Source organism: Eutrigla gurnardus (genome assembly GCF_963514095.1).
Source record: "Eutrigla gurnardus genome assembly, chromosome: 15".
Lineage (NCBI taxonomy): Eukaryota > Metazoa > Chordata > Actinopteri > Perciformes > Triglidae > Eutrigla > Eutrigla gurnardus.
Genome location: NC_139938.1, coordinates 23934384 through 23958320, shown reverse-complemented (window position 1 = coordinate 23958320; position 23937 = coordinate 23934384). Strand labels below are relative to the sequence as shown.

At 42.6% G+C, this 23937-nt stretch overlaps 3 protein-coding genes across 3 annotated transcripts in view; 1 reads left to right on the top strand and 2 right to left on the bottom strand.

Annotated features, from left to right (window-relative positions):
* Positions 1-3221, bottom strand: part of stk10 (serine/threonine kinase 10) — a 33824-nt gene extending 30603 nt beyond the window's left edge. The window contains exon 1 of the mRNA XM_084029388.1: positions 2829-3221. Within this exon, the coding sequence (XP_083885514.1) occupies positions 2829-2987 (159 nt within the window). The 5' untranslated portion in view covers positions 2988-3221. The remainder of the gene's footprint in view (positions 1-2828) is intronic.
* Positions 3222-5020: 1799 nt separating this feature from the next.
* On the bottom strand, positions 5021-8115 carry cytl1 (cytokine like 1). Its single transcript, XM_084028544.1, has 6 exons — positions 7996-8115; positions 7234-7456; positions 6282-6552; positions 5898-5942; positions 5451-5597; positions 5021-5302 (listed from the first exon to the last, which is right to left on the bottom strand). Exons 3-6 carry the CDS (start codon positions 6432-6434, stop codon positions 5258-5260), a joined length of 390 nt encoding a protein of 129 aa, XP_083884670.1. The 5' UTR covers positions 6435-6552; positions 7234-7456; positions 7996-8115; the 3' UTR covers positions 5021-5257.
* Positions 8116-8599: 484 nt separating this feature from the next.
* The window catches only part of stk32a (serine/threonine kinase 32A), a 51515-nt gene continuing 36177 nt past the window's right edge, over positions 8600-23937 (top strand). Inside the window, exons 1-4 of the mRNA XM_084028543.1 lie at positions 8600-8735; positions 9727-10259; positions 14964-15019; positions 16421-16572. Coding sequence (XP_083884669.1) covers positions 10208-10259; positions 14964-15019; positions 16421-16572 — 260 coding nt within the window. The 5' untranslated portion in view covers positions 8600-8735; positions 9727-10207. The remainder of the gene's footprint in view (positions 8736-9726; positions 10260-14963; positions 15020-16420; positions 16573-23937) is intronic.

The window sequence follows — 23937 nt, the reverse complement described above, 5'->3', positions numbered from 1 at the left end:
GCAACAAGCATCATGGTCTTCCTGTACTGCTTGTTTACTTCCATGTGTTTCCGTCTGTGAGGCTCTCGCACCGCGACCCCACATTTCAAAACTCTGCATTTGGTTTGTTTATGTCGACAAATTAAGAAGTCTGTGGAGATAAAACTACACAATATTTGACCAAAACGAAAAAGCAAAGCTTGTTAGGAAACAGAAGGAAAGTACAGTTGCACCTACTCTCTTTGTCAACTCTGTAAACAAAGCAGGACATATGGGATAACAGAGGGGTATATTATAGAGTCACTTCATGAGATCTAGACAGACAGACAGACAGACAGACAGACAGACAGACAGACAGACAGACAGACAGACAGACAGACAGACAGACAGACAGACAGACAGACAGACAGACAGACAGACAGACAGACAGACAGACAGACAGACAGACAGACAGACAGACAGACAGACAGACAGACAGACAGACAGACAGACAGACAGACAGACAGACAGACAGACAGACAGACAGACAGACAGACAGACAGACAGACAGACAGACAGACAGACACACACACACACACACACACACACACACACACACACACACACACACACACACACACACACACACACACACACACACACACACACACACACACACACACACACACACACACACACACACACACACACACACACACACACACACACACACACACACACACACACACACACACACACACACACACACACACACACACACACACACACACACACACACACACACACACACACACACACACACACACACACACACACACACACACACACACACACACACACACACACACACACACACACACACGGCTTGATTTGTCCTTAACGATCTCCTTACGCAACACATGGAGTTGTTATTCTCCTCCTCATGGCGACATTAACCTTTGGAGGGTTGCTTTGACAGCAGCACTCTGGACTCTCAACCAACACTGTACAATTAAAGAGGTCTGTGCTTAATCTCAACGACACGTGTTGGAAACAAAGAGGCCGTCTGAGTGGGCCTCCTCGCAAATGACAAGAACGACTGGATCAGTATTACTCTGCTGCTGCCTGTCACACATCCAAATGACAGCTTTTCATTTGTCTCGAGGCTCCTCACGCCCTCACGCCTCTTCTATCAAAGACTTTAACGACGGAAAACATGAACGGTTCACCACTTGAGACCTTTCCCTCCTTCGGATGAGCGGATTTGTCTGAGTTTCTCAAGCTGGGAGAGGAAGCCCAGTCCCACGATTTCCTCTCTCCGCCATCGACGGCTCCCACTCTTGACAGATGCAGGTGTGGAGCCGTCCTCAGTCCTCCTCCAGCCCACTCGAGGAGAGGAAACAGAAGCCGAGGCAGTGGCTTGACATTTGTTTAAGAGACGGGAAACATAGTCGGGGCATAACTTGTCAGCAGGCTTGCCAAATATTCAAGTGGAATCATCACAAATCATCTGTGCCTTTGAGTTGGTCTTTAGTGAAGCTAAACAACGGTGTACCATTTGAAGAACGTGGTGATAGAAGAATATATATCTTATACAAATGTTGATTTGATGTTTTTGTTGGTGTTCCTCTAAATACCCTTTTCCAAATGGGTTAACCATGTGATTTGTTGCCATATCGTTTGGAACCAAAGGTTATATTTTTGTGTCAATAAACCGTAAAATCCCAAGAATCCCTGTGCATTTACAAACTACCATTTAAAGGCTTCTTCACGCATAAAGCACCTTGTGTTCGTCCTGCAGCTCTCCAACTCAAAGCATTGTTTGTTTTCATGGTATGCGTGTTACTAACTTGTGTTTTTTTTATTTTCTCTGCGTCATATTTCCATAGGACCGCTCACATGCTCGCTCTGCTCAAAAGGACACATTATAGGACAACTTACATAACGTTCAGACCTTTGGCTATAAGCAAGAGTCAGCTTTTTTCACTCCAGTGCAAACAGAGAATCATCATCCAAATGTGTGAGCTTCCGTTTCATATCCTCACTGTACGTCCAGTAAAAACAGAATATCTAAATAAGGTGGAGTAAGAGACTACATGCTCTGTTCTGTGCAGAGCTCTGCGAAGGCATCACTTCTTCCACTGAGGCCCCTGCTGTGTGAAAGACGTCCACTGTGCTCCGCTGGGCAGGTCACACACAGAGCGCCTGTGCCATGCTTCACAGAGGGGACTGACCAGGCTAACAGATCCAGATTCAATAACGCCTCTGAGCCAAACGTGCTGCTGCTGCTGCTGGTTGGAGAGGACGGGGCTGAACTCATGAAGAGTCCTTTCACTGTCACTGTTTGCTGGATTCACAGCAGGGAGTGGGGGAGGCGGTGGGTGTGTGAGGATTTGTCTAAACCTTCTTTACTGGAAATCACATGAAAAGTCTCTTTCAATAGATATATGATTAATTTATTTAAGAGATAATGATTTGTACAATCCTTTCCAAACAGGTACATGTTATCCAGAAAATAAAACTTTTATGTGACATCCAAAGATACATTATATACCCGAGTTTGTGGATCAGTGGATTAAATAATCCCAGCATTGCTGAGATGCTGAATAATCTACAGGTGAGCAGTTGTTCACACCTTTAGCATGTGGGATTTACTCTGAGGAAGAATGGTGGATATCATAGTGTTTCTAATAGGATGCACACAATTTAATTTGTCCAGGATTCACTTTGTTATGCATCTTGACAGAGTGTCACTGAATTTGTTGACAGGTCAATAAAAGTTCAGTCTATAAAGAACTACAAACGGGCTTTAATGACTTCCCAGGTAAGGAGAGTAAACACACAGGTGAGTCTTTGGAAACCACGCTCACCTTGTAGACTTTCCCGAACGCACCGTCGCCCAGCTCGCCGACTATCTCCCACAAGTCGTTCGGGTTGATGTCCCGATGAACGTGCTCGTACTGCTTGAGTTTCTTCTTGATTTCAATAGTCGGCAGCCGGAGAATTTTGCTGAATCTAGCAAGCGCCATTGTTTACAATTCAACAACATAAAAAAAAAATAAAAAAAATCACTGAAATCTTCACTTTCCGCGTTGAAGAGAAAATATAAAAAAAGAGGGGAGTTGTAAGAAGTTATTCTGCTCCGTCCATTACAACCAGGTGCTCCGAAGCCTCTGCGCCCGTAATCCCATTCACAAACTGCGTGTTGAGCGCTGGTGACCACCTGCCGCTGCGGACGCGATGGAGGAACAGCTTCGGCTTGCCTGTGGGGCAACAACTTGTTGCTTGGAGTAACTAACTGTGCGAAAAAACCCGCCCAACCGTGTTGCTCAACTACCCCTCCCACTGCCGTCATGGAAATGTAGTTCCTTTCAAAGAACGAGCGGTCGTCACCGCCGCGCCGACGAGCCGAAGGGACTCCATGTCCGGGTTGGGCGCTGGGCGTGGCCTCGTCAACCCAAACAGCTGTGTAATTAACGAAACTACTGAAATTCCAGCTCGCGCTCCGTGGAATGCAGTTGTTTAAGTTTTTATGACTCCAATTTGCTGTTTGTTTTACATCATACTGCGTCACCAATCATTTCTAATTCCTTTTATTAAATAACAAAAACATACGTGACTCGGGCTTTGGCCGATAATTAGGGTTATCGAAACTTAAACGCCTTAATCGGTAGTTATAAAACCATAATTTAGCCGCACTGTTATTCTCTTTTCATTCAAACTTCATGCTGGCTCAACTAACTGGCTCTCCACCTGCATATACGGTGATATAGCGCCCTCTGGTGGTACATTCAGCTCAGTGAACATGGACCTGTTGAGCGAAAGTGAGAAAAGTGATAGAAGAGGTACTTGGATCCTGTACTTAAGTAGAAGTACAAATACCACAGACTCGAAATACTTTCTTGTCCTGGAATTAAAAAGCAGTAGGAACATTAAAAGCCAAAAGTATTTAAAGTATAAGAAGTCAAAAGGACTTTGTATGCAGAACCGCTCCTTTCAAAGTGTTAGAATATGACATTAATCTGTTTTTATCATTAATAAATTCACTTAAGAGCATGTTAAAGTAGGTTGTGTGATGTGAAGTCAATTTTAGATTTATATATTGGTATGATTAGTTGTATGCTGATGCATTATAGATTATTATATCATGATGTTATACAGTATGTAAGTAAAAGTGCAATATGTCTGGGGTGAAGTGATTTAGTATAAAGTATAATGTAGCAAAAGATGGAAATACTCGAGTTAAGCAAGTTAAATCATGTACTTGATTTATCCACTTTCCTTTGGTATATGAACTATCAACGTTTGTGCTCTATGCAGCCTTTAGTTTTTACAGCTATTTCATGTTTGATGTATTTTTTTTGTAAAGCTGACCATCTGAGGAGCTTCTGAACAATTTCATTACATAGTTGTGCTAAGGCAATTTCTGAAGAGTGACTGCTTTCTGTACAAATGAGTGTCTCTGGAAAATTCAACTCAAATCAATAGACATTTAAGAAAGATGATATATTTGTCAATGATTTCCAAAACATTTTCCTTCGGAGTGCATAAAGCACTTTATGTAATCATTTGCATGAGTCATCTTCTCTCAGAATTCTATGGAAAGATCAGAGCTGTTAGGAAGATTGGTGGCAGTGAGCTGTTGAAGTGAGTTGGCAAACACAATTTGCCATGTTGGCAGCAGCTCCACTGTTTCAGGGTGTTTTTTTTCACTTTGCATTCACGATACAAAGTGAAAGTCAATCCTTAAAGAAGCTACAGTTAAGAGACAAGCTCATGCATGCCCACGCAGCCCTCAGAGGTTTGTAATCACTAATGAATCCTCACCATGGTGTGTATGTGTATGTGTGTGTATAATTAGTACAGTTCCTAAAAACTGTCCAACTCAATTATTATCCATCATGTAAATGTGATGCATTTTCTCTTCCTCTAAAATCACTGTAAAGTACCTGAGAGCCCAACGATGAATGGAGGATGAAAATCCCTAGAAATGCCCAAACAATCATTTTTGTAACTATGTTATAGAATATTTTAGATAAATGATTAAACAACAAAAGGCATTTTAATAAAGTTTATTGTGTGAATTGTTTCCTTAGTAAGATACCATAGGAAAGATGTGACAACTAGTGGCAATATGCCCCCTTATAGTCAGAAAACAGATGATTAAATACATGTTTTTGTAACGGAGGCCATAGTTACCATCGATTTAATCTTTCAAACATTGCCTATGTTTAAGAATGTACATAGAAGGTTCGTGCAGCTGTTAGACGGTAATATTGTCATCTCAGCATCCAGGATGTTAGCCCTCCAGTGCAGCACAGTCATACACTGTGAACACCAGGTCCTATAAAAAGAAAATTAAGATGAGATCCATGTTTTTAGGGAACATATATGATAGAATCTTTATTCAGGTGTCATATTTCTAATGCACAATTTCAATTCATATTAAATAAATTGTTATTAAAAAAGAAGAAAACCGTGTCTCGTCTTACCCCGTGACATTTCTCTGACATGATGATGAAGAGCTGTCTCAGAGTGACGCCCAACTTCCACACGTCTCTGGTGTAAGCGCAGCGGCGATCTCGCAGGCCTTCCACCAGGGAGATGTAGGTCCTCATCTTGTACATCACACAAGCATTCTGCATTCGGCAAGAGTTGCAATTAGTGTCCCTGTGTGTGATTTACAGCGGAGGTTTTCAGTCAAAACACCACAGACGTCAGTGGAGAAGATTTTGGGACAGCAATGTTGCTCAAAACAGAGTGTGAAAGATAAACAGAGACTCAAAGTAAAGATAGAACAAACATATTTTTCCATGCTGGTTCTTTAATTGGGAGGATTTTAAACTTTGGTTCTCCAAATGCATGTAATGTATAATAAAATGTCAATTAAGTAAAATGAACAAATGTTAGAATCATGGGGAACTTGAAGTCGTACTTACATGGACATCAAGGTAGAGACCTGGCATGTGAGCCATGCAGTAACTCTGAGTGCAAAAAATAATATGAAGTTTCAAAATTGGCAGATAATCCAATCAATGCTCGGAAAAATCACAGCTGTCTCACGTTAATACATTAAATCCAAACAAAAGGTGTTCACATTTAGCCTCCCGCTGTGTGTCTTGATTTTAAAGGACTAAATACAATTGACGATGTATGTATCAAGACAAGAAGGAAAAAAATAGCGATTGTCTCCTATATATCTTAGTACAATATAAAAAAAACACAACATACAGTAAATATACAGATAATATACAATATGGCACACAAGACCATTCTAAATCTACAAAATACTTAAAAAAACAACAATACATCAGCTGACTTACAGTTACAGGGTCCCATTTCAGATATGCAGCCCACTGGGTGAGCTCCCGTGCCATGCCCAGCACCTTGGTGTAGCATGTTGGTGGGTAGAAAGGGGAGCTCAGGACCAGCGGCACCAAACAAGAAACAAACAACAACTGGCTGATGATCGCCATCCTCACACCACACGGACTGAACCTTTATCTGTTTGTGTCACCGGTGGACGCACGCAGCCACGTATGCATGTGGACGGATTGCAACCCGCCCTCCGTTTACTCCAAAATAATGATGCATCTGTAGCGGGACGACAGGAGACAAGCCATTGTGTGTCGGATAAGACAGCGTAGTCTTTATGGAGGAAGCAAAGCAGAGTCGAGAGGAGAGAGAACTGTGATTTCTGCACCAAAAGTGAGAGTACTCGCATAATAGAACCTCTCAGCATAACATGTATCACAATATTGTACTATAATTATCAATGCATCGTTTTAATAATTAATAGTTTTAAAGTATTAATAGTTTGTGTATTATTTTAATAAACTATACACTGATACGTGTTTTCTCTAATGAAGCATGTCTGTATTTGGATGAGGGTGGTGTTGATGCTTTGACTGCAATATTGACCTTGAAGGTGACTTATGCTGTAAATGAAATTCCCATTAGACACCAGTTGTATTAATGCTGGCTGCTGTCATATGATGTTATATCTTTTGTATCCACTAGATGGAGCTTATTTCACAGATTTCACCCGCCTGCATCAAGTCCAGTCCAAGCAATAAGTTCAGCAAATTCATTCTTTAAATCAAATCGGAATCTTATATAACCAGACTTCTCTATGACTGATGCTGTCCTCACTTACAGAACTAGGACAACATAGGCAGACATGCTGAGCCCCCTGCATGTTAAGGAGCTTTATCTGATTTCTGTCTGTGTGATATGACAGTGTCACCACTCATCTCATCTAAAAGGAGAGTATACCTCCTGCTGAAACCGGCCTGCTTCTGAGTGATGCTCGTCACCTCCCAGCCTGCGTTGAGGGGTTGGAGGTCCGTCCCCTGCCGTCGTATGAAGATGGATGGCCCACACCGAGTGTGTCTTGGCATGACCGGGAGGCATAAAGAGGAAGAAAAAGTGCAGTGTGCGCTGTATAGGCGGGTCTCTGGTTCCGCCACACTGCCACTCTCCCCGCGACCTTGGCCTGCTGAATTAACAGGGGACACAGGTGACAGTGCTTATAGATGGATGGGCTTTACAGTTGCTTTTCTAGGGCACAACTGGTGCTGGTTTCCTACATATTCAGATCCAGGATCCTTCATTACAAACCAGTAAGAGTTAAATGCCTTGCTCAACAGGACCCTAACAGAAGCAGTAGTAGTTGATTTTTTATTGACAAGCATGATGTTCACGTTCCTCAGACACATTTTTGTTCAGATTTTCACTTTTTTCTATAAAAATGCATCTTGATTTATGTGAGTAATCTAATATTTCTTGATTACAACATTATTTCCGTTGTGGCCAGCTATCAGCTAAAGGTCATAATGATAATACCTTTATATGCTATACAGACCTTCTGGCTACATCAGAATATTAAAGGAATATTATATTGATGCCTATATTGAAACAAATCAGTCAGTATAGACAGAGCCATTAGTATCCCTGTAAATTAATATTTCCAAATATGTTTAAAGGCTTTTCTGAGAGAACAGGCTCAGCTCCTCCTCCTGTATGACTGTCCCTCACCTGAGTCCCACCAGGGGATCACGTGTCTTTACGCAAAGTGACCACGCAGTATCGGCTCTAGGGGGCGCTGTGCTAAAGCTGATCGTGACCTCTGACTCCATGGCGGTAACATGACAGAAAAGAGTTGCCTGCAGGTGTAACCAACCAGATGTAGATGCTGATACTTGAAATAGGAATGTCAGCAGTCAGAAGAAAGTCTCTCCTGAGTTTAACTGACGTCACAGTGAACGTGTAATAACGACACAATCATGTATCTGTAGTTTCTAAAACATACAATTCCACTGAGGTTTTTAAGGTGTAATCTATTTTGTATTTTCTCTGCAAACGCATCAGGGTTTAAACTTTGGGGAGTGGAGCCTCAGCCGCGCAGCTCCAGCGGATCCGCGGATGAAACGTGCCTCTCCAGACGCACGGCGGTGACCAGCGCATCACGGGCTGCGATGTGGAGGTCAGTCTCTCGCCAGCGCGACGCGCCGAGCAGCTTCCCCCCCTAAACCCCCTCAGCATCCCCGCTCCCTCCGTCCTCCACAGACAAGGGGTTTCGCATTGCACTCCGTCGGCGCATCCCGCAAGTCACGTCTCGCAGTTCCCCCGGTGGCAGGTCGGTGTCCCGGTGCGTCGTCGTCCCGACACCGAACAAGTGATGCTCCGAAGCTGCACTGTTGCTCCCCCTCCTGACGTCTCTGCAGTAAAGCCGGACCGGGCTGGAGATGGTCCCAACTAACCGGCGGCGTTCCAAGGTAAGGTGCATGAATACATGGTGGCGGATACTTTCTATTCAGCGCAGGTTTGGCCCGGAGGATCCGATGAGCGGCTCCGAGCATAACGTCCTCTGCGGGGATCTCAGCACTGCGGCTCTCCGCACTAGTTGTTCTAAAAAACAAAGGCATCCTGATCTGTCATAGTGTGGGGCATGACATTCATAAAAGGGCTCCCAGAGGCCGATTCTACGTCTCCACGATGACTTGAAGTTTGTCCATTTAACCCTCAAATGCGTCTCACTTACCGAGTCCGGTCACACACGCTGCTGTTCTCCTTGTGGGGCTCGCTGTCATTCAGTTTGACAGGAAACGTGATATACATATTGTATTATCATGCGAGATTCTAATGCCATTAAAAACTTAAAATAAACTTACCGACAGCCCAACTCTTCCATGAATGACCTCATTGCAGTTAAAATGAGTACATGCATTTCTTTTTTTTATTTATGTGAATTTATTTAATGGCTTCATATCTAGTCTTGCATGTTTCATGAGGCAGCAGTTTGTTTTGCGTCTCCTGGCAGAAGGAAAACAGGGAGTAACTCGTGAAAATCTCCTCCGGCAGCCAGAGGGACCCCTGTTTACAGTACACACAACGCCAGCACACTGTGAATCAAAAGCCTACAATGTTGTGCTCTTAACGGGAGAAGGGATCAAATCAATTCATCAACACGTGCAAGACGGAGCTCCGCTGGGATGAGTTTCTGATTAAAATATAAAAATTAAATAATGCATAAATGAGAGATGGAGGAAGGAAGCAGGAGAGGAAGTAGGAAGTCCTTCAGATTAATGTAACCTGCTGACACGACACTATTAAAGGTCATTTAGGTAATTTGTTTGTTTCTCCGAGGAAGAATACTTTCCATTCATTATTGGATGCCGTGTCGGAGCCATTCACGTCTCTACCTTTACGTGTTCCTCCCTCCCTCACCCTGCTGCTGGTGTCATGTGTTCCTGCCTCCCCTCACAGGTTGGACTCTCAGTCAACAGAGGGCCACGGCCACAAACACATCACCCACCGCTCCGCTTCCTGGCGAGAGGCGTCCGTCTGCCTGCATTCATCTAAACGGCAGGGAACCCGCCGGGAAACTTGCACTGCATTGGAACAGCCTCTGTGTGTGTGTGTGTGTGTGTGTCAGCGCTTTAGTGCCTCTAGTGTTCCCCCAAGTCCTCCACTGTGTGTGTGTGTGTGTGTGCAACGATGTGTGGTCGTGTCAAGGCGGAGAGTTAAGAGGGCGACTGAGCCAGCTGCTACGTATGTATGGATCAGGGTTGAGGAGTCCAGCACGCGAGACTGTGAGTGTGTGTGTGCATGTGTGTGTGCATGTGTGTGTGTGTGTGTGAGGGGCAAGTGTTGACCAGGCTATGAGTGCATCTCAGAGGGAGGGAGGCCGTTCGATGCTGAGTTGAGCTAAGAGAGCAGAACAGGAGAATCTGTAAGAGGAGCAGCCATGGGGCTCGGACAGTCCAGCAAGGCTCCGGTCCTCGAGGACACCGACGAGGGTGAGTAAGAAACACATCTGACATTCCTCACTTACTTTTGCTCCGCTTTCCTTCTCTACTTTTGTGACCTCGGATCTAGTGAACACACAGAGGGCTAGCAGGCGAAACAAAAGTTGTGAGCAGGATTCGCTGACAGTGATCCACAGCCTTGTCGATGTTTTAAGCTCAACAACATGATGTCCACCTGCAGTAAATGGACTGCAACGCTGATCAGCTCTGCCTCTAAGCAAATGGAAAGAGGGAATATCCCTTGTTGTCGCCACAGTTTGACTTTACCACAGTAAAGTTTATGTATATTTACATAAAAGCAGGCATATTGAATGATAAAAAAAACTAAAGCTTTCCTTGGAACATATTTATGAAGGTCAGAGTTCTAACTTTGAGTGGCAGGGCTCTAGGTTTTGATTGATTTCCCTTTTCTTTGTGACCTGAGCAGACTATACATTGTGAATTTATCAATCTGAGGACGTCTCTGGATTAATTAAATGACTAATTCCACCCTGGCAGCACCCCAAGGACTTAAAATGAATCAGTGTTACATGAGTCAGTGATTTAGAAGAAGTGGCTTTCCCAGGTGTTCCCTTACTGTCGATTAAAATAAAAAATGTATCTTGTTTCCTAGATGACCTAATTTATTTCTTTTTATGAAGTTGTAAACCATAATATCTGTTTTCAATGTATTTAACCCAACAGATGGTTTTATATTGCACTAGTCATCATTAGAGTTTCCATGTCTTTAATTATTTGTCTGCTGTATTTCATTAGTGTGCCAAATGGCTGCATCGCACCCTGATGGAATCAATATCTGCGGCTTTCTCTTTTTTTTCCACCGGAGGCGAACTATATCAAAGAGGAAATCATTATTCACGGTTAACCGTTGCTTAGTCATGTGGCGTGCTGTTCTGGAAATGTCACTCATAACGGAGCTCCTCTGAACTCTGAATTAATGCCACAGCGCGCCTTCCTGACTCCTCTCACAAAACAGCGTGGGCGATTTCACCGAGGGCAGTGGAATAATAAACCCCTCGTTCTGAATTAGAACTGATGAAACTCCCTCAGACACCGGCGGCGCTCTCCTTTTGAGGAACCAGAAAACCAGACGGGTCTCTGGATGTTGAGTACGCATCATAAACGCACCCCTCCGGGTGGTGTTTTCACTTAATAGTGTGGAATATACGTTTGTTTGTTAATTCAATGGTGGACATTAATTAATGCTGACATTTCAAAAAGGTATCATCATCGTTAGCAAGTGGTGATTTCATCTATACGTCATCTAAGTCTTATTTTTAGTTTAGATTATTATTGCACAGCATAGCGCCTCCATCAGGCCAAGTCGGCAAAAATGTGCCTCTCTCCCATATTTTACACAAAAATATTACCATTAGAATATATGTAAACACAGATGAATGTGAGATTGTGATGTACCTAATGATTGAATGCTGATTAATGCTTAATTTATTCCAATCTATTGTGGAAAAAACTCATTTTGCAGAGTTAAAACCACATTTGAATTCATGACATTTTATTGCTATTATTTTTGTGATCTACATGATAAATAGATGTAAAAAAAATTAACCCATACATTGAAAAGAACATTTCACATCAAAAGCAGCAGCAAAAAAAAGTTTGATATTCTTGTAATTAATCTTTAAATGTCAACTAAATTTAGCCACGAGAATACTTAGAACCCATCTGCAGGATAAATACAGGCTGTTTTCCTTGCTGGAGTCCACGCGGAGACGGATCCATATTACTGTAGTTCATGCTCAACCCATATTAGTGGATTTACAGGAAGTGCATGAAGGTGAACTCTGTCAAGACACGTTTATCTCCTCTGAGAGTGACGCGTGCAGCACCATGTGTTCCCTTATGTGCCACAGACGTTTTCCACTTTGTGTAACCAGGACACTCTCGTTAATGGACAGACCCTGTTTACTGATGATCGTGCTTTATTCACATCACAGTGGCACCTGGACCCATGGGTTCTGTTTCAGTTGTCAGAGCAACAGCGTGAGCGCTGATGTTCCCACGTCGGTGGGTCCTTAAGTGATTTACAGGCTTCGGCGTGAGAGGCGGAGAGAGATAGAGACAAAGAGGAAAACAGAGACATTTTGTCCAAAATGAGATTTGGAGAACGTAATTTATGTTTTTTGGCACAGAAACAGAACCACAATTAAAATCTGGAAACAAGTCTCAGCTGGTTAAACAATCTTTAAATCCTGTCTTCTTCCTGTAATCACCTGCTGTACATTGTGTTTACATGGCGAACTCGTGATTTATGTGCTCTTCTTTTATTTACGAATGATTTATGGATCGTCGATCAAAAGCCGATTTTATGATTGTGGAGTTTTGTCATAAAAATGAACCACCAATCAGCCACAGTATCGCACCAGCTTGTGCTCCTTCATCATGATGAACATTAACACTGTAGTTTATTTTGAGTCGTTCCCACATAAACCATCCAGCTGCCAGATATACTCACAACAACTCCAATGTGTATTAATCCACCGCTGAAAATAGTCCCCAACAAATACTTGAGATTTACTACATTGGACAACTCTTTGTGGAAATTACTTATTTAAATTCATTTTATTTAAAAGATGTATGTATATTATATAGGAATTAATGTGCTTGGGTCTGAGTGCAAACGTTAGAAAGAGAGACTAAGACATTTTATTTTTTAATCATGGGATTTGTTGACAATGAGAAAAATGAAAACTAACAAACCTCAGCCAGGCTCATGAAAACTTGCAGCTGACGTTTTCAGGTTAATCCACTCTGCAGACCATTCAGAGATTCAAAACACCGACATAAAATGGTCTCATTTATATAGCGCTTTTGTCCAAAGCGCTTTACAGTAATGACTGACATTCACCCATTCACACACACATTCACACACTGACGGCGGAGTCAACCATGCAGGGCGACAACCAGCTCGTCAGGAGCAATTAGGGTGAGGTGTCTTGCTCAGGGACACCAGGCACTCAGCTAGCAGCCGGGGATCAAACCGGCGATCTTGCGGTTACCAGCCAACCCGCTCTACCTCCTGAGCTAAACCCCCGACATAAGCTCAAATGACACTCTTCATGGCTGAGTAGATTTGAATTTGGTTAACTGTACATGTCCGCAAGGACAAACGCAGACATTCTCATGAAGCCCAACATGCCCTGAACTCTCCTGTTTTTGAGTATATGAGAGCGTTGAGGGCCAACATGGGCTTAGTGTGGACATATTCAGAGACAAAACAGAGGGCTTGAGGGTCTGTCTGAGGCTCAAACTGAACAAACCTGATTACTCCAATACAAACTGATTAGCATGTGTCAGTCAGATTCAAATTGACTGCATCTTCGGTCAGATGGGTTCCTCGGCTAGTTTAAGGCATGGAAAGGCTGTCGATGTGTCAATCCCACTCATGTGCAGAATGAAATGATTACACGCTGTGTTACTCATGTGTCCATCATTTAATACAACACATTAAACCATTCAGAGGTCTGCTGGTAAGACGTGACAGTCTCCATCTCATTCCCTCGCCCCTCTCTCTCTCTCTTTGTATGACCACATGAAACTCTCTCGTGATCACAGAGCTCCGTCTCTCATCCACAACCACAGCTGTCTCTCTGGAAAACCCATCAGAGCAGAATCTCCAAGGAGCTCAGCAGGAAAATGACCATGTTTATTTGGAGTGTGTGTGTCTGTGTGTGCATGCTTGGTATACATGATCATGCGTGTGTGTGTGTGTGTGTGTGTGTGTGTGTGTCTGTCCATTATAAAGCGGGCCTCATATGGTCCTTCTCAGAGTCGGCTGTGTAAACACTCCAACACAGATAGTGTGAGATGAGGAAGTGCCAGTGATACGTGACTAACAGAGCATAACATTAACTGTCACATCAAATAGATCTAGTGACTGCAGGCAGAATGAGGGTGTGTGTGTGTGTGTGTGTGTGTGTGTGCGAGCGTGCACACAGCAGGTACTGTCCAGTGAGTCTGGTGTATTGTTGGGATTGAATGTGAATGCATTGTGAATGAGTGTGTGTGTGTGTACGTGTGTGTACGTGTGGTCAGCAGCTGTTCCATCCTCTGGGAGACAGAGAGGGAAAACCTTCTGTCCTGGTTGTCATGGCAGCAAGGAACAAACAGCTCCATCCGGTTCCAATTGGCGATAAAGGTTGCCGATAGAAAGAGGAGAGTGAGCTAGGGAGATGAGCTGTGCGTAAGGTTGTGTCTGAAAGTGTGCGGAGGAGAGGATGCTACGAAGACAGAGAGGATATCAAGCTGCAAAAAAAATAGAGCTTAAAACTTTCTTGTGCTCAGTTATGGGAAAACATACGAAGATCATAAAAGACGTCTTTGTGCTGAAGGTTATTTTAATTCTCCGCTGTAATCTAAGTGACCTGTGGTTGCCCTGGAGACCTCCATCTGCTTCAGCTTGACTGTGTGCATTGTTCATATGCACTCAAAGCAAACTTCCCAGTGAACCTACTGTAACTGTACTGCATCTGTTTCCATTCATAGTGGTCAGATAATGTAGTTTTCATTTTGAAGGGATATGTTTTATTGTAGCTAGCAAAGACAGCTGATTTATTTAGATTTCTGTAACTACAGCACATATGCATATCTATTATTGAGCTTGTAAAGTTGTATCAACTTGTTTTAAAAGGGGGATTAACATAAATTAACAGAGATTTCTCTTCTTCTTTCTCACAGTGAATTTCGACCACTTCCAGATCCTGAGGGCAATAGGAAAAGGAAGCTTCGGAAAAGTAAGTCCTTGTTTGCCAAAGTACCCGTGTTACTCAGAAATGAGTTAAATTGGAATTAGATTCATGATGCGTGAAATAATTTACATCAAAAGAAGGGGAAACTAATTTTGGATGCCATGCAAAACATGATGAAAATGTACAAATAATATCACTGACAGACAAACTAGGAGGAAACTCAAGAGGCTGCCTATCAAAAAATCAAAATAATGGATGTAAAATTAACCCAATAATAAAAGGTATTGCAAGAGATGCATTTAAAAGAGCAGGGAACGGTAAACGGTTGATTAAAATTGCTGCACGTCGAGCGCAACGCGTTACAAACAACATACCATGTCCCATCGCTGCCGGTACAATATTATCATAATCAAGCAAAGCTTCCGGGTTTAACGAGCTCGAGAACAAATCAACAGCTCTACACAAACACATCCGAGGTGATGGCGGTCGTGTTTCCTCTTGCTCTTACATCATATAGTAGAGAGTAATCCACATCAGCACTTACAGTACATGTAGGCACATATAGTGAGGCACGCTCACATGCACATACATACGGCACAGACCCACAAAGCATCCGCACTCTGTCCAACAACAGATAAGCAGTCTAATCACAGTAGATGGCAAGCTGTTCAATGGGAGGAGTGATGCGATCAGGGTTTGGCTGATTAACTGTGCCAGCTGGTCCACAGATCACTCTCTTAGATAGCAGTAATCACTGGCTTATTGACGCGTGGAGCACAGACAAGCGTGACTACAAATAAGGATGCGATATTACTCCTGCGCATACGGAAAGATCGTCAAAAGGGGCTAATCGCATATACTTTATATATACATGCAATGAAAACTATCCCGAGTGCACCAGGTGTTGTATTCGGCATTTTACTGCGTCACATCGGAGTCCTGCTAGATATTCCCACTGACACTTAAATACACAGTTTAAAAGCATTTGTATGCAATTCTGAAAGAATGATCCTAATAAATCCTAATAAAATCCCCTTCTCTGAAATTCAAAACATACTGATGTGAAAAGTTTAACGTCTTAAGAGCGGATTATAATCCTGATCACGGAGATTAAAGAGAGAAAGTTTCCTTCCGGTCTTGTTGGATGGACAACATTTCTGGTTGTTGCACTATAAGACTTCATGTGTCACAAGCAATCAAGCCTTGGACAAACATAGTTGAATGATGGAAAAACGCTTTGATATAATTTGCTCAAAAGGAATGGTGATGATTAACGTGTATATTTGCAGTGAGGACTGCATTGTGCAGAAATCAATATGTGAGTCACATTTAACAGCCTTGAGAGTGCTGATGACTGAAATATGCAAACCGAACAACAACAAAGCATTCAGACCATTAGGACCGCTGAAGTAAAGGAATCTGACTTTTATCCGATCTTATCATCAGGTCTGCATCGTGCAAAAGAAGGACACCAAGAAGATGTACGCCATGAAGTACATGAACAAGCTGAAATGTGTGGAGCGGAACGAAGTGAGGAATGTCTTGAAAGAGCTGCAGATAATGCAGAACCTTGAGCATCCTTTCCTGGTCAACTTCTGGTAAGCCATTGTGTTTATGCATAGATGTAAGTGTGTATATGTGTGGTTGCATTCATTACATCAGTGCATGCACAGACACACAGAGGACAGATGCATTCAGGAAGGTGTTGCCCACTGTAGAACACCATCAAGCCTCCATTCGCGTCATCTCACTCTTTGAAGTTGCTAAAAGGAAAATGTAGTTTGCTCACTGATCCAAATTCATCTTTTATGGGCGCAACTCCCCTCTCTTGGCAGCTTCTTGTTGCCTCATCCCATCTGGGGATCGCAGGAAGTCTTCTTTGCCCCCAAACGCTGTAAAATCTCATTCAAACCGCGAGTGCTAATCTAAGATGACTCATCAGGTACTTCCAGCAGCTCATTCATCATAATTTAAAGGACTGCGCTTATTGAGCACGAGGAATCGTACTTTTTGAGATGACCGATAAGTACGGCTTGTTGAGTTTGCATCCGAAAAGCATCATTAATTCTTGATAGGCACTCCTACTCGGCTACGTCTGAGAGGAAGCCACCCTGGTTTTCTGTCGGTCTACGAGAAAGGCAGGGAGGAGGGAATGTCTGCACAAGGACGAAGAATAACCAACACCACCACAGTCATGTAGTCCAGTAGTCCCCCCCCCCCCCCATCTACTTTGTCTTCTGTTCCACTTTTCTATCCTCTCATCACTCTTCTTCCCTTTTCTTAAACACTGCATTTTTGAAAGCTACTCTAGCAGAATCAATATCTGTCTTTTAATTACTCATTTGAGGAAACCAAAACTAAATCCTCCCACTGTGGGAATTAAAGAGAAGAGACTTATAAGCCCAGTAAAAAGAGCAGAGGACGAGACAGGAAAGGGAGAAAGAGGAGGTATAGAGGGAAAACAACATAGAAGGTGTACAGAGGATAGAGAGATGTGGAGTGCACACACTCATCAGACAAACAATGCCCAGTGCTTGCTTTCTTGCTTGATTGCATGCTGTGTTGGACAAAAAAAAAAAAAAAAAACAGTTGGAAGTTAATGCATTTGGCAGCGTAAATCCCGTTGGGTGGGGGTGATTTCCTCTAGAGATGTGCCTCGGTCAGCACTGTGCTCACTCTCTCCTTCCTTCTCTCTCCCTGTGTTGACTTGGCGCAAGTTATGATTGTCCTGAGTTAAGCACTCAAGGTCAGAGATGGGGAGAGATTAGGAACTGCACCGAGCCAGCTACAGTACATGCAGCAAAGCAGGCTTCTCTTTTTCTCTGCCCGCAGGCCTGTCCCCTCATCCTTGTCCTCTGTCCCCCTTTCCAGTCACCTCTTCCTCTCTCCTCTCACCTTCCTCCTCCTCTCATATACTCCTCCTTCGCCACCTGCTTCTCTTCCCTTCCTCCCCTCTTGCTGTCACTTCACTTGCTACTGCGTGACCTCAGGTGTCAGATCCGAAACAAACAAACTTTTGTTAGTGCAAACGTACGACGTGGACTAGTGATTTGAAAAGAATCGTAACCTCTGGCATGAAGTGTTTGGTACAGTCAGTGTATTGATGTGCCAGCACTGGTAGGGCAGCCAGGTTGTGCCGGCGCTGCACTAAGTCCCACTGTGTAAGGGGAGCCCTTCCTGGCACCGCACCGCCGGAGACACACTCACACTTTATCAGACACGGAGATGGGGGAGATGGCAGCCAGCATCAGGCGCTGCTGTGTTCAGCTTTCAGTCGGGCGCACTCTTTAAACTGTGGATTTTGCAGTTGATTTGTTTGATGGCGGAGGAACAGTCACTGAGGAAGAACATCTTGAAGTTTGCTGTGATTAATGTGTTAAACACAGGCTGCGTAATGTGTCCTGTGTGAGTAGCATATTTGTTTTCAAGCTAAAGGAAACCAGTAGGGCAGTAACGGCACTGCAAACATGGCCTTTAAGTTGTTGGCTTATTTTTGTGTTCCAGAAATGCCATCTGGTAACACTGGAGAGGAACACATACTATTATATACATTCTCATGCTGTTAACGATTACATTTCAGTCAGCTGTGGAGTGTTGTGGTTCACTCTGAACATTAAGACACAACGAATGCTCTCAACAGGGCTGATAATGTTAAAATGTGTTATTTAGAAGGATCCCATGCTAATTTAATAGCAACCAAAAAAAGATTGGCTAGGATTAAGAAAATTACATAATCTTCAATATCTTATTTTATCTTCTGTTCCACAAACTTGGCCACAGAATAAAGTTCTCTGCCAGTTTTTATTCAATGCCTGGTAAAGAATTCACAACTAAACCTGCTTTTAGCAAAGTTTATAGGACACTTCATTGCTGTCATCCCCATGTCTGACCTCTGTGACAAGTATTGCTATGATGCAACGCGCTTATGTAGAAGGAAAAAAAGCACAACTATGTACTAATTGCAATACAATAAGTACTGGAAATAAAGTCTGACACAATGTAGAGCAAAAGCTTCACTTGCCTCTGGGAGTCCCTCTCTTTTGCTCAGTTATTATGCAATCTCACTAATGCATTTCATTTCTATGCAGAGTAAGACATCATTCAGTGTTATTCCCCATTCATGTGCATTGTTTGCCTCAGAAAACCAAAGAGAAATCACATAATGTCCCACAAAGGCACTGCTTTTCTAAAGAAACTCATAGGAGAATCCCTCCAAGCATCCAGTACACAGATATGCTGTATGGTACAGGCACTACGCTCTGCTTAGGTAAAGGGTACATTTTAAATTAATGGCGAGAGCTAAAATAGGCTTAATTCCAGATTCCAATATTACAAGCAAGTAATAGGAAGATCTGCTTGAACTTAAGGTACAAAAAATAGCCCTCTGCTTCTGCCAAATGTGCACATTACAGCCTCATTTTGCACTAGAAAGCAGCATGTCAGCGTGTCAAGTATTTGGCGTGATGTCAAAGTGACCTGGCAAAATGGAAATTCCTAATCAGGAGTGGTGAGAATAATTAAACATCCTGATTAAGTAGTGCTATTATGCCTAAATGTTGCCTCAATGGAAGTAAAACACAATAAGAGCAAAAAGCAATTCTTGAAAATATGCTCACTTGTCAACTATACGTGCGGTTCTAATTTTAGATGTGAGATCACTTATTTTTCGTGCTTTCTGTAAAGGATGTGTGTATGTGTTGTGCATCAATGCATATTTGTTCCCAGCATTAGACACACACTGATGGGAGCTGTCAGTCATAGGAGGTGTTGGGAGATGGGGTGGGAGGAAGGTCGGAGGGCTGTCGGCATCGATCCAACACGTCAGTCTGAGTGCTGGGCCGGCTGTGTCCGTTTCAGTAAGGGCCGTTGGTCAGAATGTGCAGGAATATGTGTGTATATGGATAGCATGTACGTCTAATCACTGTAATTGCTAGACCTCGTGTTGAAGAACAAGCCTTGATAAGCCATTTTATCCCAAAGATTTACTGATGTGGATTTTCTCCTGTGGGCATTCAGTAGAGATGCTTATTAACAAAAATCAAAACAGTTTAGATTGAGAAGGGTAAGTTCATTTAATTCATAAAAAAGTATGCAGGTTATGGATAATCGGTTGCAGAGAAGGAAAAACAACTCCTTAAAGGGGACATACTTTGCTCATTTTCAGGTCCATACTTTTAATTTGTTGTTTCTGCTGGAACATGTTTACATGCTTTAATGCTCAACATTTTCTTCTTTTCCTATCTGCCTGAATATACCTCCGTTTTTGTGCCTGTCTCTTAAACCCCACCTTCCCAGAAAAAAAGCCCAGTCTGCTCTGATTGTCTTGCAAGTAAAATATGGTGCAACTTTGCAAATGTAGTTCTCAAGTCGTGGGTGGTTTATTCTAATGAGCCTGCGTGTGATATAGGAAGGGGAGCCAAACGGAATGGTGTGGTGAATCACGTTTTATGTAAGGCAGCCCACAAAACCTGACTGGGTTGTCTTATTTCATGATCATGTGAGTTGGTAGGCACTCCAGATACCCCACAAACAGTATGTTCACATGCACTGATAAGTAGAATTTTTAATGAGATGTGCCCTTTTAGTAGTCCAAAACTGCTGTCTTTAATGACCGGGTACACGTTTTATTCTCCTCAGAGAGTAGGATACTTTAGGATTATTGCCAATAGTGCCATTACTTGTAAAGAGGCTTATACTATGAAAGCTGTCTTTCTTGATTTAAGGCCAATAATCTACTTTTAAAAATAGATTGATTTATATCTGAAGAGACTGAATATATTATAACTAATAACATATCTATAACTGTAAATTGCAGTAATTGTGTTTGAATTAACCGTGTGGCCTTACATGTCACGATTGTCACCTTGGAAACGGTGGAAAGTATTTTTGTAAGGACACCAGTACCAGTAGATTCTGAGCCCCTGTGGTTTCTGGAGACTTCCATTACTGAAGTGGCCTGGGGTGCCTCTGCCTCTAAAAGCTCCATGCAGGATGCTCTCCCATCAGACTGCCTGCCTGCAGGCGACCAAGAGGTCACATTGAAATGCATGTGTGGCGGAGCAGATACAGACGGTGAAAGAAAGACAGCATGAAACAGAGGACAAGAGAGACGGAAAGGACAAGAATGAACAAGCAAGCTAAAGAGAAACCTGATAAAGGCGAGGCAAATAACAAGTCTGCACCATTTCATAGTGTACGGGTTCTTATCTGCAGACTTCTTGCTCTTCTCTGCTCTCTACCCAAACGCTGGACAAGGCATCAGCTTATAATGAAGCTTGAGAACTCGTTCGTTGCTTTGTCTTTTTCACCCGATTACAGCTAAAAAATACAAAATGGAAAAAGTGAAAAAATCATACTCACTGGTGGGCTGATTATTTTTCCATTTCATACCTGCATATCTGTTTCCATTTTCTATAATCTGTATTATTTTGCATGTTATTATTGAGCCGGTATTACTTACCTAGTTTCAACAATGGAAATAAGTTGCTGGGTTTTATTGTGTTTTATCCTTTTGATAAACATTCTACAATATGATTGTGAGGCTGTGCACATTATTAGCGATTAATACATGTAATATATTTCTCTTCAATACTTTTCCAATTAAAAAATATGAATGGTAACTTGAGTTACTTCTGTAACTCTGTGCTTGTCTGTGACAAACGACTTCATCAGGTAGTTGGGTGGCGATATTAGTATGCCTGGGTACACCTGCAAGCACTCGTGAGTGTGTGCTCGTTACAGTCATCAGAGTGTAATGTGCGTGCCTCACCAAGCCAGGCTGTTGCCTCTCCGGATGGCGGCTTCGCTCCTGAGCAACCATTTGAGAGATTGTGATGAGTCAGTCATTGCCGTTTGCCCAGAAGTCAGAAGAACTTCCCCTCACAGACCCTTTCAGTTTTTACCACCTTGGCTTTCTGATGGAAAGACCCGTGGGACAGAAAACACGGAAACCGCAGCCAAGCATGAGAGCTGGTTTTCTACTCGATTACACTGGTTTCACGGAGGACTCAAGTGGGCTATCGATTGACGCGATGGACTCGCAGTCCTTCCTTCCCAACCAATCAGCAGGCAGCATGTGCGATGAAGTCATAATTTATAGGGGTCACTGAACTTGCAGAAGTTGTCTCTATGTGTTTAATAGTGAAGCAATTAAAAAAAAACGTTTTTCTGGAAGAAGCTAGTGTTTGTCTACCGAGAAAAAAAAAGCAATTACAGTCCAGTTTCTATCCCCTAAATGCTTGTGACAAGAGCATCTTGAATTCTTTACGACCACTTTAACTTATTCTGTTGGGTTAGAAGTATTTACACTGTGTGTGTGTGTGTGTGTGTGTGTGTGTGTGTGTGTGTGTGTGTGTGTGTGTGTGTGACAGAGGGAAACCTGGAAAGAGAGAGGATGGGAGACAAAGAGACTAAATCAAATGCTTAATAGACAGAGTGAAATGGAGTCCATCCAGTAAACACATGCTGTCTAGCTCACACTTGAACACCGAGGAGCTTGTTTTTCTTTTTCTCAGTTCAGGGTTTTGAGCCAGACTTGTTTTAGGCTTGGAATTAGGGTCATGAATATTTTACACATATTGAGCTTTGCGCTTATAAACAAATATTTTACACATTTCTACAAGCTGGATCTCACACTACTGCCTTTAATGTGTTTCTTATAAAATGGTTTTCGCCGTGACAATATTTTCAGCATGTATGAATCTTTAAAAGTCAAAATGATTTCCATCCTAAAGTTGAAGGTTCAAACAATAACAAGTCTCCAGAACTCGTTAAAGAAAGTCCATTACATGGTGCAACCGGAGCAGGAGAACTGTGGATAACCGAGAAGGAGTGTTTGGACTATGAACTCAGTCAGAGTCGCGTAGTTCCCAAATACTACGGGTCCTGTATCAAAGTGAAACATCGCTTTGATATTTAAGAGAATGTGATGTTAATATGACGCATGCTTGATCTGTGCTTCCTCTCTGCGTGCCAAACTAAAATGTCATATCAGTTTCCAACACACACACACACACACACACACACACACACACACACACACACACACACACACACTCTCATGCATATATGCATCTGTCCCTTACATCAAATGTAAGCAGCTGGGACTTTGTAGACTTCAAATGGAAGTCTCCCCTTCTTAGAAAATGTTGCTTTTAAGCTTTTAAGTAATTATGATTATTATTTATGAAGGCAGCTGTCTTGTTTGATGATTGATACAATTTTAACATTTTATATTTAGAGAAGGGATCCTTTTGACCATATAGAGAAAAACAGAAATGCCCAAATAGTTGTAGGTTGTAGCTGCAACGTATACTAATTATACTTCTGGGTTTGTATAGGTTTTATATAAATTTATTTATCTTTGTACGGTACAATAACTGAGCATTTCAGATTATATAACACATTCTGACTTAGCACCCTCTAGCTTTGTAGTCAAAACACCATTTCAATTCTTCCCAGAACAACAACAAATAATAATTATTATCCCATTATGCTTTCACACAGAAACTTTGTCAAAAACTTTGGAGAACCTTGGTGTCCGCAGGCGTGGCTGCATCGTTTCTGCTTGTCTGGGTGATTGATAGCATTGCAGCTGGCCCTATCCATTCAGCTCTACTGTATTATACACTTTAAGTGGGATGGGCTCGCCTCTTCTCATTTCTTTTTTTCTCCTAAAACTGATTCATTAGTAGCTAACTCTTTGTTGATTGTGCATCTGTGCGTTTGGTTTTTAAATGCATGTTTTAACAGAAACTGACAAGGAAGTGTGCGCACGTGTATCTTCGTGCACCTTCATGCACCCCTTTGTGTGTTATCTTCAGGACGACTATCTAACGGATAGTCTTTGCACACTCCAGTGGGCCACTGGCAATCAGAAGTTAAGTGGTCTCAGCATTATCTGAGCCTTAGCAGACAGCTTTGAGTCAGCTCAATCAATCCCCATCCATCCACTGAAGAAAAGC